This window comes from Leucopleurus acutus, assembly GCF_964270905.1.
Source record: "Leucopleurus acutus genome assembly, chromosome: 11".
Taxonomy (NCBI): Eukaryota; Metazoa; Chordata; class Mammalia; order Artiodactyla; family Delphinidae; genus Leucopleurus; species Leucopleurus acutus.
This window is the reverse complement of record NC_139152.1, coordinates 2,429,960-2,446,348: the sequence shown is the minus strand read 5'-3', so window position 1 is coordinate 2,446,348 and position 16,389 is coordinate 2,429,960. Positions and strand designations below refer to the sequence as shown.

The window sequence follows — 16,389 nt, the reverse complement described above, 5'->3', positions numbered from 1 at the left end:
TTTTCCCGTGTCCCACCCAAGTGCTGCCGCCCTTGTCCAGAACCTCAGGCATCTGCCCACTCTCTCCACCCCTACTGCTACCCCCAGAGCCACTTGGATTAACGCCACAGAGCCCTGAGCGGGTCGCTCCCCACAGAACCACGAGAGGGACCTTCCTGAAGATCAAATCACGTCTCTCTCTTGCTAAAAACCTTCCAAGGCCTTCCTGCTGTCCTTAGAACAAGTTGAAATTCCTTTGTAATTTGGTGTCCAAGGCCCCAAGGCAGCTGGCCCCGCCACCGACCTCTGACTTCAGCCCAAATCCTTCTCCCTCAAACAGGCCAAGCCTCTTCCCACCCCGGGGCATTTGCACCAGCTGCTTTCTCCCTCTGGGAATGCTCTTCCCTAGAACTTCTCATGGTCGGATCTCAGCCCAACAGCGTCTCCTGGGGCGGCGTCCTGACTTCCCAGATACCGCAGTCCTCCCTGCAGCCGGTGTTCACCCTCTGTCTCATCACTCTTTTTGTTTTCTAAGATGCATGACTTATTTATTCTCATTTATAGTCTGTCTTGCCCCGTTAGCATGGGGGCTAACAGCAGGCGGGAGGGTGGGGGGTTGAGTTCCGATACCTGCACCTAGGAGAGCGCCTAGGAGAGCACCTAGGAGAGCACCTAGCACGCATCGGGGCTCAATAAATATTTTTCGAGCTAAATAAGTAAGTGCTTGTGAATTCCACTGAGTCAGCCACTTGGCTGGGAAGCCAGTTCTGCAAGCCTTCCCCTTACCTCCGGTGTGGGCACCTTGCTGAACTCCTTCATCCACGTGGAGCCCCGCCCTTCTGTAGATGCGGGACGGAATGCTAGCGATCTAGCCGGGCTCTGGTGCCCTCGAGGACCCGGGAGGGAACCCACAAAGAGACGGGGAATTCAGGCGAGACACAAGAAGAACCTCCTCCAGGGAGAACTGTTAGCCGCGCTCTGCCTCGCCCGACGGCTTTACCTCGGGACTCGAATTGTTTCACATCCTTCTGTTCGACGCCCGCCTCACAACCCAAACTGTGCTTTTCCACCCCAGACACCGCGAGAGCCCAGCCTTCTCCTGAGAGACTCCAGGGCGGCCCTCGGCCCCCGTTCCCTCGCTCCAGTGGACCCGGGCTGGCCACCCTGCCCCCAGCACCTCCTGGAAGCCTGCTGTGTGCAGCAGAGAATAGCCCTTGGTGCTGGACTTCGCAGGCAGGGCAGAGCACATAGTGAGGAGACAGCCAGGCCCGGCCGAGGGCAGGCGAGGCCTCCATCCTTCCAGTCTGCTTCCCCCTCCGGGCCTGCGCTTGGCGGGTCCTTGTGTTAGAGCCCGACCTCGGTCCCCAGGGGGACCTACCACAGTCGGATGGAGGAGGAGCGGTGGGACCCCCTTCCTCCTGCCCCAGCCCGGCCTGTCCCCCTTCGGGGCCGGGTCCCGCCTTCCCTCTGCCTGCCTTCCTGCAAAGCAGCTTTTCTCCAGGACCCGCGCTCGCTCGGCTGGCAGACAAAGAGCCTCAGTGAGGCCACAGGCGGCAGGCGGCTTATCGAGATGCACCTCTTTGCTCTGCGTCCTGGCTGTCACCTGCGTGCCGCTTTGTCATCACAGACGGCGAAACAAAACAGCTGTGCTGCACACAGAAACCCTCCCTGGGGGGGAGCGTGCCCCGGGGGGGGGCAGAAACTCCATCGTGCCCCACGCCCTCCCATTCACTTTGTCCTCGAAACCCAGCTGCAGACTGTGCTGACCTGTACGAGGGCTGCGGGGTCAGCGGGGGCCCATCTTTTAGGTACCAGCTGGGGAGCCGATGCCCAGGGACCCCAGAGACCTGGTCATCCCTCCTGGTCACTGCAGGGCAGCCCCGGGCTGTGGAGCTAACAGGCAGCTGATGGCAGGTCAGCGTGCAACACAGTCTAGCCTCTGGGCCCCTGCCACCCGACTGGGCTCTTCCTTCCGGCTCATTCCTCACTCAGCCTGGCGAGGTGGACCCCTCTTCCGGGACAGCCCCCGGTGTAGGAAAGGGGGTGAACCACCCATAGACAGCTGCCACGCGTCCTCTGTGATATGGGTCAGAGAAGAAGGTCCCGCGGGCACTAGCCTGGGACGGTGCACCAGGACGTGAGCTCTGGTTGAGTTTTCAAGGAGCGGGATGTACCCCGTGGATGAGGAGAGAGTCCCAGACTCCAGGAAGGACACACACTCTGCTGCAGCTGGGGGACAGGAAGCGTGTTTGGGAGCAGGTGAGGTGCGCGTGACATGGGCGTGGGGTGGGAGACGGGATCCCTGCCGTGTCGGACGGCGGAGCAGACAGAAGAGGGTGTGGGAGCATCTGAGTCAGGGGGGTCTCTCAACCTGCACCCAGGGCTGACAGTGGATCCCCCAGAAAGCAGGCGAAATGGAAGAGGGATGCCAGAAACATGCCACGTGTCCGGCTGTCAGGCAGGTTTCAAGAGATGCCAGGAAGGTCACCTCGGGTCCAGCTCTGGCCGCCGCTCCTCCCCTGACTCGGTGCCTGGCTTTCTTTCCTTTGGATCAACGCTTGCCTTCCCTTGGAATATCAGTTTCTCCCACTCCTTTGTCCTGATTGGCTGGTAAAGACGTCTCTGAGTTCTTGATACCAGTCTCTTCCCATCCAGCCCAGAGCCAGGAGCAGAAGCCCAGGCCGGGGAGGCGGGGCTGGGTTTGGCCCCTCCTCAGGGCTCACCCCAGGGTGCCCCAGGCAACCTGACGCCAGGCCCCCGGCCCAGCCTGCCTGCATTTCCCTCCCCAGATAGCCCCGGTCAGGGGTCACGAGGCTCAGTGACCTCTGCGTGACCGTGTGCCCCCGGCTGCGTGGCCTGGGGCCCCCTTCCGAAGGACCACCAGGGCAGATGGGCCCCCGTGCACCCCTCCAGGTACCCCCTCTGGAGTAAGCCACCCCTTGACAGAGACCCAGATCAGCTTTCCCTTCCTACAGGCAGGGTGGGAGATACTGTGCCCACCTCCGAACAGGATGCAGACCCAGCTTTGGAGCCTTTGTCCCCTGGGTCCTGCCCCTGTGTCCCCAAAGGCAAGGGGAGAGGGGATAAAGCCAGAGGGGGCGGCAGCCAGGGCAGGGAGAGCCTGCGGGGGTGGGGAGAGAAGACAGAGGACCTGGTAAACAGTCCTCCTCCCGCTGGAGTTCATGGCAGCGTCTCCCCCTGAAAAGGGAGCGTTTCAAGGGTGAGCGCCTCCGGTGTGTGTGCGCCCGTGTGCCCGCCTTCCGTGCGCCCGCCTTCCCGTGTGCGCGCCTGTCGCTGTCATCACGGACATTCCCCCGCTGTCACTCCGCTGCTCTCTGCTCCGCACGCGCGCTCCCTCCCCGCCTGCCCCTCTCCGCGGCTCCGGAGACCCGGCCGCCCGCTCGCCGTGGGAGACGGCCTCAGGCATTCCTTCCTCCCGCCGGGGCTCTGCGTGCCAGGTCCTGCTGGGGGATCAGGCTGGTGCCGCTGCGCTTGCTGTCTCCTTTCTCCAGGAACCCCAGGAGGGGCTCACTGGACGGCTCAGACCACTTGATTCAGGGCGCTCGCTGGGGTGCGGAAGGTGAGTGCCGTGCGCTGGGCAGGGGCGCGGGGGGCGGGTGCAGGGGCCAGGCTTGGGGCCGAGCCCATCTCCGCTGGGTTCCATGCCTGCATGGACAGCTGCTTTGCCTCCTGCCTTGGGGGCAGTGGCTGGGGCTGGGGCGGTGCTCAGGACCGGACCCCTGGGCAGCCGAAGGACACAGGGAACTCTGACCTCCCAGCGTTGGGGACAGGAGCTGGGATTCTGCTGGGGAAGGAGGGGAGGAGGCATTGCCAGTGCCGGATGACAGGCCCGGTGGCATAGAAACCGGTCCCTGCAGCATGGGGGGCGCCAGCCAGGAGCCCTGTGCCGCCTGCATGCCCGGCTCAGCAGGCAGCCCCAGGGACTTGGGTGCCAGGGGGAAGGGGGTGCTGGTGACAGGGCCGGCACACAGGACGTCTGTGGGGTGGCAGGCTGGAGGGCTGGCGCCGAGGCGTGGGCAGGGACCAGGGGTGCTGACCGGCCTCTACAGGATGCCCTCAGCGAGGCGCGCTGGCCTCTAGCAGGCTGTCCTTGGACAGGGGTGCAGAGGGTCCCCCCAGCTGGACCTGAGTCCCCGGCTCATATGGGGGGCGTGGCCGGGAGTGGATGCGGGAGAGGAGCCTCGGAGCCCTTCCTCCGGCCCTTCCTCGAGGCTCCAGCTCTGCTCCCAGCCCACCTGGGCCCTGTTGGGGCTGGGGTCCCCCAGCTGCACACCTTCTCTACCTACGAAAGAGCTCAGGAAGCCTTGGGGGGCGGGGTGGACTCAGCTTAGGGGTGGCTGTTAGACGGCCGGGGCAGGACGGAGGCCGTCTGACCGGGAGTCCCGACCTCCCCGCTCACTCTCAGGGCCCTTTATCCTCTCCCCGAGCTGCTGTCTGCCTGTCTGGGGTGGCTGGTGGGGACACTGGCACCTGGCTCTCGGGCCTGGCTCAGACCGACACCCAGCAGCTTAGCTAAGTACAGGGCCGGGGGGCGGGCTGAGCGTGTGGAGATGGGCCGGGGAGCGCAGCTGGGACGGGACCCGCGGCCGTGTCCCCCTCCACACCGGCACAGGCTCCATCCAGCTTTGCCAGGAGAGAGAGACCAGGGAAGCCGGCTGGGGGTGCCAGGAGGAGGACGGGGGTGGGGGAGCTTCTTCAGCAACCGATCTGCTTCCTTTGGGGTTTGGCTGGAAGCTGCGCCTGGGACAAGCAAACCCTGCTCCCATTTCCAGCCCCCAACGCTGAGGGGCACGGGGAGGGGGGTGTTTTAGGGCTGGGGTGCCTGGGGAGGCCTCCCCCCTCCTCCTACACAGATCAGGCCTCTCCACCCTGCCTGCCCGGGTCTACCCCCCGCCCCCCCCCACCCCGAGCCAGGCCCGCGGGCCCAAGAGCAGCTCCTGCGAGGGGTGATGGGGGTTTTTCTCCGCTTTCCAGAGGGTCTGGTTGGGAGTGGGAATGTCTGACAAGGAAGGATGACAAGGAAACGAGGCTGCAGGAAGGCGGGCATGAGAACGGGGCACGCGTTTAAAAATGCACCAGGGGGTTTGTCTGTTCCAAGTACAAATTTAGAGATTTAAAAAAACCAGCTTCCGCGCTGCCTGGGCCGCGTGTGTTACGGGGATGCCAGGCAGGGAAGAGGTGGGAAGGGCCTGGAAGGCCAGACCGGCGGCTGCAGGTGGAGTGCGCGGCCTGGACGGCACCCCCAGGGCTCAGCGCGGGCGCCCCTCAGCCCGGCCGGGCGGGTGGGAAGGTGCTGCCCTTGAGGCCCCAGGCGTGGCCTCCGTCCCGGCCCTGCCGCTCGGTAGCCCGTGACCTTCACCTGTCTGCACAGTGGAGGGGCGCAGAGGCCTTGGCCCGGGTTGGGGAACCTTGACCAAAGGGAGATCCCTGGGGAGGGGGTACACGGCAGGCCAGCAAGACTCCAGGGGGCAGGAGCCCCAGGTCAAGGCACAGTGGGCGCTGATGGCTGTGCGGCTTGGACACTGACTTGGGGGGATGGACGTGACCACGCAGCACCAGAGGAAGGGTGCGGACGCCAGGCCCGGGTGGGTTTGCTGGAGGTTTCCGGCTGGAGACTGAGCCAATCCTGGCCGGAGGAGGAGCGGGGGGCAGAAGCACAGAGGGGTCAGAGCGCCCACCCTAACCTGGGCATCGGCGGGGGTGGGAGCGAGGCAGGCTGCTCCTCCCGTGGGGAAGGGAAGCCGTCCCCGCCCCTGCACCCCCAGTCTCGGGGGGCTGCCACACCCCATGTGACTCCGCAGGAGCCCGTGGGCCCTTCTGCCCTGCTGCCACCCCCGCAGGGCTCCCAGCCCACCTCCTCACCTCAGCCCGCCACCCCCTCCCCAGCAAGACCCCTGCCTCCCTCTCCCCACTGCACCTGTGATGCCCCTGGGAGGAAGGCTGGCAGGGAGGGGGCGACCCGGCTTGATGAGGGTACCCGCGTCGGGCGCAGAGAGGCAGCGGAAGGACGAGGAGAGGCCGGTCGGCGTGAAGCGCTGCACAAACGCGAGGGCGCAGCCCTCCCCCTGCTCCAGGAGCCTCCACGCGCAGGCGGGTCAGCAGAGCCGGCCTCCAGGCTCCTGAGGCCGCTGGTCGGTAGCTCTGTCGCCAGGCCGCCTGGGCCCTGGCTGCACCCTCCCACTGCCTGCCCTTAGGCAAGTTACTACCTGTCCCCAGCCTCTGTGTCCCCATCCACAAAATGGTGTCAACAGTGCTTCTAACCCCAGACAGTTGTTGCGGGGACTGGGAACCATACACAGGTGTTTCCCCGCGGGCATGCTTTCTCCCCGTGCGGAGCCCTCCTGCAGAGCTGTCACCGCCAGCATCCCCCATCGCTGCCGCCCCCGGCTGCCCCGGCCCCGGCCATCCCCTGCCGCGGCCTCCCGGGAGGTGCTGGGGTCTGCGCTGCCGGGAGAGAAGTGACCTGGCCCAGGGCTTCTCGAACGTGACCAGGTACGTGAATGGCCTGAGGTGTTGTTAAGAGGCAGATCCCGACCCCATTGGCCTGGGCTGGGTCTGGGAAGCTCCTGGCGAGGCTGCTGCTGCTGGCCCGTGGACCGCGCTGGAGTAGCAGAGGGCTGGGACCCAGAGCCCGTGTTCCTATCCTGGGCGGGGGGGTCGCTCGGCCTGCAGCTCCTCAGCCCCATCCTCTATCCTGATTCTCTCAGCAGAGCCCAGCGAAGGAGGCTGGGGACCCCGCTGGGTCCACCCTCCTCTCTGTGTCCCTGTCCCTGGGACTGGGACAGAAATGCCCACAGGCTGTGGGGCTTGGAGCCCCGACACCGCCACCTCACTCGTTTCCGTTGCCCGTTCCCCCACCTGGGTGGGGGCTTCCCTCCCAGACGGCATGAATTATTCCGCAGTGGCCACGCCTGCCTGAGCCGCTGTGCTCCTGGCATCCCAATGTAGGTCACCCCTTTCTAACGAGGTAGAGGGTTCTGGGGGCCGGAAGGGGTCCTGGGTTGGAGGTGGGCTGGAGGGCAGGGTGATGGACCCCACAGCGCCTGAGGGGTGCTTCTGTGGTCCCCAGGGAGCGCAGGCTACAGCCCCATGGACCTGTGGGGCCTTGTTCCCGTCACGTTTCTCTAGAGATCCCAGGGCGTGGGTCTGAGTGTGGAAAGGGTCCTGGGTTGGGGGCGGCCCTCGGGGGGCTTCTCTAGGCCCTGCTTCCGGGCTGGAGGTCCCCCCGTGCATCTGTCTGCCGGGGGCATGCAGGAACTGCGGGAGTGATAGCATCTGAGGATGCTGGAGGGCTGCCAGCATGTGTGTGAGCGCACCCGTGTGCGTGTGTGTGGCTGCACGCTCTCTGGGGGGGTGGTCTGCATCACACGCTGTGTTGGGAGCCTGTGTGTGCACCCCGCTCAGCGCACACACGTGTCTCCCCCCAGGGGCCACTGCTGGGGGACAGTCCCCAGGGAGCAGGCCTGTGTCCCTGACCGGCCGCGTGACCAGGCACGCTGGTCTCCTCCTCTGAGCCTGGCTGGCTGCTGACCCCCCTGACACCGTGTGGGCGCTGTGAGCTGCCGACCTGTGGGTCCTCGCTGGCGAGAGGAGTGTGGGACTATTCCAGGGGTCGGGGCCGAGGCTCACGGAGAGGGTGGACGGTGTCCTCAGTGATGGAGGCCTGGGAGGCTGTGTGCGAGCGCAGCCCACGGCGACCGCCATGTGACGGCTGCTGGCCTGGCACGGGCCCAGGCACAGAGACAGACACCCAGGTTTGAGACTGGGGGACCAAGAAAGAGAGGTCCCGTAGACGCGCTGGAAGCCGCCGCCCCTCCCCGCGGACACAGGGCACTGACGTCTCCCTACGTCTACCTGGGGCTCAGGTCCAAGCTTGGAGTCCCCTAGACTGCCTTGCAAGATGATGTATCCTGAATTCAGCGAATGCTAGCTCTCCTCCCCCGATCAGATTGACCCTCACGGAGGGCAGTGTGTTCTGGTCATCACCCTGAGCGAGAAGGAAACCGAGGCCCAGAGGGTTTCCGTGATTTGTTTAAGTTACACAGCGAGGGAGCAGCCGGCAGGGATTCGAACCCAGAGCCCTCCCTGACCCGGGAGTCTGAGCCAGGAGCCCCGGGACCTGGCCCTGGGAGGGTAGCTGGAAAGGACCCCGCAGCTGCTCTGGGCATCTACTCCGCCCCCAGCCCAGGGCCCCGGAGCCATCCTGTAGGCATGTGGGTCTGCACCCCTCGCCCCACATCTGCCCAGTGCGACTCGCTCTGCAGCCTCTGCGAGCCCCCTGCTGGGGGTTGAAGCCCAGAGTGACAGACAGGCCCCCCGAGCGGTCCCCCTCCCCGGCGGGCCCCCATCCTGAGCGGGCGCCCTTGCCGGGGCCCAGCTGCGGGCCCCCGGGGCTGTGGCGCTCGTGGGCTCATGGGGCCAGGAGGCTGCTTGGCAGCGGTGAGCGGGGAGGAGACGGAAGAGGCCCCCAGTGCCTGAGGGAGACCCTGCTTAGATGCTGAGGTTCCAGCGGCTGCCCCCACCCCTCAGCTCCGCTCTGCTCTGCCATTAGCCCCTCGGGCTCCCAGAATTAAGGCGGCTGTGGGAGGGGAGCGGGAGGCTGCAGCCTGGAGCCCCCGGGTCCAGCGTGGCCACCGAGCAGGGGAGGCTGCTGGCCCGTCTCTGTCCGTTCGCCACCTCGCGCTGGGCCGGCGGCAGGGGGCCCGCAGTCCCCTTTCCCGCCCCTGTGACGGGCCCCTGGCCACGCCTGGAAGGGAGTGGGAGCAGGGCAGGTCACCTGGGAAGGGGGAGGCCCCCTCGCCCCTCGGGAAGAGGAGCCGCTCTCTGCGCTGCAGCCTCGCCCTCTCCCTGCCCCTGTGCCCCGACGGCAGCGGCTGCAGCACGAGCCCCTGCGCTGATGAGGTTTATCCCAGACCTGCCGGCGGCAGAAGACAGAGCACGGCCGCTCACCCCCCGGGAGACCGCGGAGGGCAAGCAGGGGGCTTCCCCGTGGCAAGAGCCGGGCCTGGGCCTCACCCGCGAGCCAACGGCCGCCCCTACGCGGGGCCTGGTCTCTGCCTCCTCGGGGGCCATGGTAAGAGCACAGTGGGGCTGGGGGGCCAGCTGGCTCTCGATGATTTCCGCGCCTGGGACGTGGGGGAAGCCCAGAGGCCGAGGAGGCCACGTGGCTCTGAACACGTTTACGAGATCATCCAGGGAGACAAGAAGAGGCGGGAGGTGAGGGATGCAGGGCGGGTGGACGGCTCCTGCATCGCCCAGCACTGGCCTCGGCACTGTCTCCAGCCCCAGGGCTCCTGGGATGCCCGCCTGCCCCTCCACGCGCCCCCTGCTGTCGACGGAGGCAGAGGCTCCTGGCTTCTCAGCCCCCTTGCTCCTCTTTCCCCCCACCCCCGCCCAGGGAATCAGAGCCAAGAACACAGGAGGGGATGGTAAAGAGACACCGGGCCCCCTCCATAACCCGGGGCTGCACCAGCCTGACACCCGCTTCCGCTCAGCTCTCTCTCCCTCTCTCTCAGGACTGACTGAGCGGACAAGCGGCTTCTCTCTCCCTCGAGGTGCCGGGCCTGACAGCCGTGCAGCCACCATGCTGGCCCCGGGCAGCGGCCCCGAGCTGAGCACCTGGTTTGCCCCGCTGTGGAGGCAGATCTCCTGTGAGTGGAGGCGGGGGTCGGCTTAGCGGGGATGCAGGGATGCTCTTCCCAGGCGTCCATGGCCTGGGTCTGGGAAGCAGGGCCCAGTCCCCGCAGCCCTGCCCACGGTGCCGGGGGAAGAGCTGCTTCTGAGCTCTGTGGCGGGCGGGTCGGGGGCAGGGGCTCCACAGGCAGCTCTGTCCCCCCAGGTGGGTCTGCTTCCACCCCCAGGGGCCCCAGCAAGTCCTGCTGCCCTAATGGCAAACCGCCCTCTCCTTGCTCGGCCATCAGCTGGGTGGGCCTGGAGGCCTCCCTTAGGGCTCAGCCCCCGTAGCTCCGAGACGGGGGGAACCAGGGGGCTCTGGGGACGTGACACTGGAAGGGGCCTTAGGGAGCGGGTCCAGCCCCTCCTCCTGCATATGGGGAGACAGAGGCCTCCCACTCCCCACAAGGGAACCTTGTGAGCTGTCGGGTGAAGGAAGCCCTGGGAATTCTCTTCACGAGGTGAAGGGTCAAGGCTACAGGGTAAGAGGTAAGAATGGTCTCGAGGGGCGTCCCTGACTCCTGCCCTCGCACGGTCAGCCCTGTGATGCTGCCGCCCCAAGACACAAGCGGCCTGAATTACTCACCCCGCAGAGCAGCTGATCCCGAGGGACCCAGCTCCCCTCTCAGCCTCCTTTGGAATCACTCAACACCTCGCGACACAGGCTCTGTTTTCTTGCCACCAGAGCTTTAACGCCAGCCTGAATTTCTTGGGGGTGGGGGACAGTGACCTGTAGTTATGTTGGTCCTTTTGAGAGGGAGGCTGGATGGGTTGGGTGTTTTTCTGGGGAAAGTGAGGTCTGAGGAATTCAGTTGACTTCCACAAGGCACGGCGGGGGTAGTCTGACAGGCTGACCTGGCCGCAGACAGCTCAGACAGCGAGAGGGTCAGCGGCCCTCAGGTGACCTCAGTGGCCGGAAGGGCTTCCAGTTGGTGTCCATGGCCGTGCCTGTGCTCATTTCCTCCCGAGAACAAAGACGCTCAGGTGTCAGCCTGGCAGGTGCCTCTCAGGAACCACCGATCCTCCAGGAGAGGGGGGTGCAGTCCCACCCTGTTCCTTCAGGGTCTGCCCTTTGGGACACCAGACAGCAGACCCCTACTAGACACAGACTCAGGACCGTCCCCTCCAGACCCCTGGTCAGAGCAGCTCTGCCCCTCCAGCTGGAGCCGAGCGGCCAGCACTCCTCGGCTGGGGCCTTTCCTCCCGGCCCGGTGGGATCCTCCCCTTCCACAGGGACACCCTGGGGGACAGTCGGGGGCTTTGCAGTCACTCTTAGAAGGGTGGGCCACGGAACGAGCTGCCCTGCGGGACTGTTCTCTGAGCACCCGTCCCCCTGCAGCCCTGCCACAGGGGCCCTGGGCAAAACATGGGACCGTGAAAGGAGTTCTGTCAACAGATCTGTCCTGCGGAAATTGGGGACAGGGGCCCAGGCTAAGGGCAAGGTGGCTGTAAAGTGAGAACAGGTGTGGGACTTGCCCCGGGCCCACAGCTCTGGGGGCTCGCACCCCAGCATCCTCCACGTGGACGTGGAACTCAGCATCTCACCCTGCCGTTTCCACAGTGGTCTCTGGGGTGGGGCCCGGGCGGGCCCGGGCTCCCTCGTCACCCTGAGTCGCTGGCCCACCTTGGATGTGGGACTCATGCAGACCGGGGAAGTGGTGGCAGGGGTCGGTGTGCCCCTTCGTGTGTGCAGCGCGGCCCCTCCCATGCACGGCCATCAGCCCCGTGCAGCTCCAGGTGGTGGTGGTGGGGGGGTGCGGTGCAGAGGGGAAGGAAGCAGAGCCACTTTCTCTGGACAGAATCCTTCCATGGCAGCGGCCCTGGGAGAGGAACGTGGGGCGGCCCCTCTGACACCCTCACATCCTCTGTCGCATCAGCGTCTGTGGTGTCGGGGCCGTGTGGGGACCCTGGCTGCCCGGCGGTGTCCGTCCACATGGACGTGCTGCGGGGGGTTAGTTGTGTTTCTACGTGGTCAGGAAGCGCTACGGCACCGCGCGTGGTTGGGCCAAAGGGGATCGGCGCGAGGCCGCGCGATGGGAGGCGGATGGGAGGGGAAGGCAGTGGGGTGGCGACCCGCAGTCCTGCCATGCGCCGTCTGTCCCGCAGGGCTCACCTGTTGGATCGCCCTGTGTACGGCGGAGGCTGCCCCTGCCTGCCCCCTGCCCTGCACGTGCGACGGCCACGGCCTGCAGGTGGACTGCAGCGGCCGGGGCCTCGCCGCGCTGCCCGCGGACCTGCCGGCCGCCACCCGCAGCCTGCTGCTCCTGAACAACAGGCTGAGCTCCCTGCCCGCCGGGGCCTTCGCCGGCCTGTCGGGCCTGCAGCGGCTGGACCTCTCCAACAACTTCCTGGACGGGCTGCCGCGCGCCGCCTTCGGGGGGCTGGCCAACCTGACGGAGCTGCAGCTGCGCAACAACAGCCTCCGCGCCCTGGACCCCGAGCTGCTGCGGCCCCTGGCGCGTCTGCGCCACCTCGACCTGTCCCTCAACGGCCTGGCCCGGCTCCCACCCGGCCTCTTTGACGGGCTCCCCGCCCTGCGCTCCCTGTTCCTGCGCGCCAACCGCCTGCAGAGCCTGGACCGGCGGACCTTCGAGCCCCTGGCCAGCCTGCAGCTGCTGCAGGTGGGGGACAACCCCTGGGAGTGCGACTGCCACCTGCGGGACTTCAAGCACTGGCTAGAGTGGTTCTCCTACCGAGGTGAGCACGGGTCAGGTCGGGGAGGAGTGGGCCCGGCCTGGATACCGGCGGGCACAGGGGCTCCGCGGCCCCCTTCTTCCCATCCCCTCCGCTCCCAGCCGCCTTGCTCTGCCCTGTCTCCTCAGGCTGACTCTCTGTAACTGGCTCTCACTTCTGTAGGTTTCAGGATGGACTTAAACACACAGTATCATTGTCCTCTGCCTCTAGGCTTCCCTGGCCCGGGAGGAGGAGGGATAAAACCACCCTCGCGGGCTTCCCTGGTGGCACAGTGGTTGAGAGTCTGCCTGCCGATGCAGGGGACACGGGTTCGTGCCCCGGTCCGGGAGGATCCCACATGCCGTGGAGCGGCAGGGCCCGTGAGCCATGGCCGCTGAGCCTGCGCGTCCGGAGCCTGTGCTCCGCAACGCGAGAGGCCACAACAGTGAGAGGCCTGCGTACCGCAAAAAAAAAACAAAACAAAACACCCTCGCTCCTCTGAATAATGCAGCCATCTCTTAAGTACCCACAGTGCCAGGAGGGTGGAATCGAGTTCAAATCCACAAATGCAGTCACATTTTCTTTCTGACGATGATCTCAACTCCTTCTCCCTAGAAGTTCTGTTATCAAAGCTTTTACTAAGAAGCCAAATGCTACCCCTTTCGGTGACCCGGGAAAGTTCTAGAATGACCTTCGGAATGATTAAATGAAATGGACAAGGGCAGAGAAGTAAGCCTGCTGGCTAAAAGCGCCAGGTCCGGCCTTTCCTCGTGGCTCTGCCACTTACTAGCTGTGTGTGATCTCGAGAGAGCTCACTGACCTCTCTGTGGCTGCACCCTCGTCTGTGAAATGGGGCCAATCTCAGAGAATCTATCTCAGAGAATCACCGTGCGGAGTAGGTAGGTAACGCATGGAAAGCGTCTGGAAAAGGACCCAGCATAAAGTGAGTCCGCAATAAAACTTACTCATTTATATGTCCACTGGCTGGCGGAACTCATAATATTAACCAGCCTTAATTAGACACAGTTTGGTGTCCAGCAGGAAGTAGGGCTCCATGAATTTGCTGAACGAGTGAAGCGAACGCTAATGCTTTCGTCAAAGTCCTACTCCCTTTGTTTCATAGTGTTTCCACAATTTAATTATTTGCATAATATTCTCACGTGTTAGTTAATTAAAAACATTTTACAAACGATAAAGTACCATAAAATGTTAGTCCCTGTGATAATTTCTCCCGTTTTTGTGAGAGGAGAAATAGTAACACTTGCATGGTTTCCAGTTTCCAAATATCCTACCATGTACGTGACCCACTTGAACCCTAACTGAGCTGCAGCTGAGACGGCCATTCTTATTGACAGCCTGGAAAATCGAGACTCCTCAGCAATTCGATACGTAAAGTGACTTGCAGATGCCCTGGCCGGGAGGGAGTCAGCCTCAGGTTTTGGGAGCAGGGAGGTGGGGTGGCTGCGTCTCCACGCCCAGCCCCCGCCCGTGCAAAGGCCCTGGACACAGTTCACGGGATGTAAGCCTTGGACTGGGGTCTGGAGAGCCAGACCGATGTGTGACCTGGAGGGGACGTCCTTGCCCCTCCAGTCATCGGTCACCGGGAGCTGAAGGGCATGGAGGGGGAACGTACATTTTAGGAACTTTTCACTAGTAGAGTTATCTTCCGCCATGCGCTCCTCCAAAACAACGCAGACCAAACCAGAACAAAAACCTGGGCTCTTTTCCTCAGCACCCGGGGAGGACTGATGTCTATTGTGTGAGGAGACTGCGGCGATGGGGCTGCAGGAGCCCAGGCGCTTCCCTGGGGGCCGCGCCTGCGTCTAGATCTCGGGCTGCCCGAAGAGGCCAAAAGGGGGGCGTCTGGGCAGTTCCTCTTCCTCTCGCCCCACCTGTGCGCTGCACCCTCCCCGCCCAGGCCGCGGGCTGAGCCTGCGCTGCTGCACGGACGCCCTCCTCTGCCCTCGGGGGTCCTCAGGGTGCCCTCCCCTGATGCCACTGCGCTCACGGGTGCTGTGGCCGGGCTGCTGAGGGGGCCACCACTGCCCTCGAGGAGGAAACTGCTGTCCCTGGGCCCCCCCTCCCTCTTCCAAGGAGGAGTCTCAGGAACCACGGTCCCGCCCGCGTGCAGGAGCAGGGCCGAGGCTCTGACCTCTGTCCTTTGTGCGGGCGGGAGGGGCGCGGGGGAGCAGTTGCTGGGGAGAGCAGAGCCGGGGGTCACGGACGGCGGTCAGTGGAGAGGTCAGTTAGGACAGGCACGGGCTGCCGCCTGGCAGGGCTCCTGGCCCCCCTTTCCTGAGCACCCGGGGACCAGCTTGACTCTGGGGGCAGGAGAGGTGGGAATGTTTGTTTCTCTATCAGATGGGAGCAGGGACACCGTCCGTCTTCTGAGGCTTCTGCGCGGGTTAAACGCCGTGACACGTGTACCCGCCTCCCCGTCACTGGGCGCCATACGCCAGTCCCCCAAACCTCTCCCCTTCCTCTCCCGTCGCCGTGACTCCAGGATTGATAGTGCCGCGGATGGAAACTAGGCCTCCCGGGCCTCCGTGCGGGGACCTGGGGCTGGGGGAGGGAGTGCCGGCCTCAGCCCCCCTTTTCTCTCTCCTGATGCAGGGGGGCGCCTGGATCAGCTGGCCTGCACCCTGCCCAAGGAGCTGAGGGGGAAGGACATGCGCGTGGTCCCCATGGAGATGTTCAACTACTGCTCCCAGCTGGAGGACCAGAGCAGCTCAGCCGGGCTGGAGGTCCCCGGGCCACCCTGCACCAAGGCCAGCCCGGAGCCTCCCAAGCCCAAGCCGGGCCCCGAGCCCGAGCCCGAGCCCAGCACCGCCTGCCCCCAGAAGCAGAGGCCCCGGCCCGTGAGCGTGCGGCGGGCCGTCGGCACCGTGATCATCGCGGGGGTGCTGTGCGGTGTGGTCTGCATCATGATGGTGGTGGCCGCTGCCTACGGCTGCATCTACGCCTCCCTCATGGCCAAGTACCACCGGGAGCTCAGGAAGCGCCAGCCCCTGATGGGCGACGCGGAGGGCGAGCACGAGGACCGGAAGCAGGTCTCCTCCGTGGCCTGAGAGCCCAGGGCAGGGCCGGGGGGCACGCCAGCCCCCCTGCCGCCCCCTTCCCACCTTCCCCCCAGCCCCTGATGGGCGACGCGGAGGGCGAGCACGAGGACCGGAAGCAGGTCTCCTCTGTGGCCTGAGAGCCCAGGGCAGGGCCGGGGGGCACGCCAGCCCCGCTGCCGCCCCCTTCCCACCTTCCCCCCAGCCCACCAGCAAATGGGCCCGTGTCTCCACGGACACCGGAGCGTCCGGAAGGTATCAGCACACTGACGCTCCCCTCTGGACCACAAACGCTCTGGCCCACGGGCAGAAAAGATGTATGTGTGCGGGCAAAGGCTCCTGGACCCAGCGCCCCCGTACCGCTGCGGCTCCTGGTACAGTCACAGCCGGTGACACCCCCCTCCTCTGGCTCAACCCACCTTATCTGCGTCTAGGGGGTGCGGGGCCGGTTTCTGCGACTCTCTTCTAAGCCAGGAAGATGTTGGGCCCAGCTTCCGATGGCTGGTACCACTGTGCATTCAGCCCAGCCCAGCCATCTGGACCAGCACTTGGCAACCCAGCACCACGCCCTCACCAAAGCCATCTGTCCCTGCACCACCAACCACCCGGCTCCGGGTCACTAATCGTTCTCGCTCGAGCTCGGCATCACACACACAGTCACGTAGGGACAGAGGTCGTGGGACCTCGGGGAGCGGAGCCAGGCGTCCCCCGTGGTCTCAGCCCTCGGGCCACACAACCTGCTGCTTGCTTATGCAACCTCCTGCAGCGGATGGGGAGAAACCCAAGCCCACGGCACAAGGATTCCTTCCAGATCCTCTCAAGAGGCCAAGGTGGTGCTGCCGGATGAGACTGCCCGTCACCATGGTAACCCACTCACACCTCTCCTGCTGGGATTTCCAGGGACGCCTGCCCAGAGGCCTGGAAGATGCAGCGTGTGTGGATGGTGGCCTCCCGAGAGCCCGGCCACGCGCACCACCGGACTCATCCT

The 16,389-nt window shown here is 65.2% G+C and overlaps 2 protein-coding genes across 2 annotated transcripts in view; one reads left to right on the top strand and one right to left on the bottom strand.

Annotated features, from left to right (window-relative positions):
- CACNA2D4 (calcium voltage-gated channel auxiliary subunit alpha2delta 4) overlaps window positions 1-16,389 on the bottom strand; it is a gene marked incomplete at both ends in the record, with an annotated part of 96,299 nt that overhangs the window by 11,040 nt on the left and 68,870 nt on the right. The window lies entirely within an intron of this gene.
- On the top strand, window positions 9,584-15,413 carry LRTM2 (leucine rich repeats and transmembrane domains 2; the record flags this gene model as incomplete). The annotated part of the gene is made up of 3 exons (XM_082849710.1): window positions 9,584-9,650; window positions 11,779-12,369; window positions 14,959-15,413. 3 exons carry the CDS (start codon window positions 9,584-9,586, stop codon window positions 15,411-15,413), a joined length of 1,113 nt encoding a protein of 370 aa, XP_082705836.1.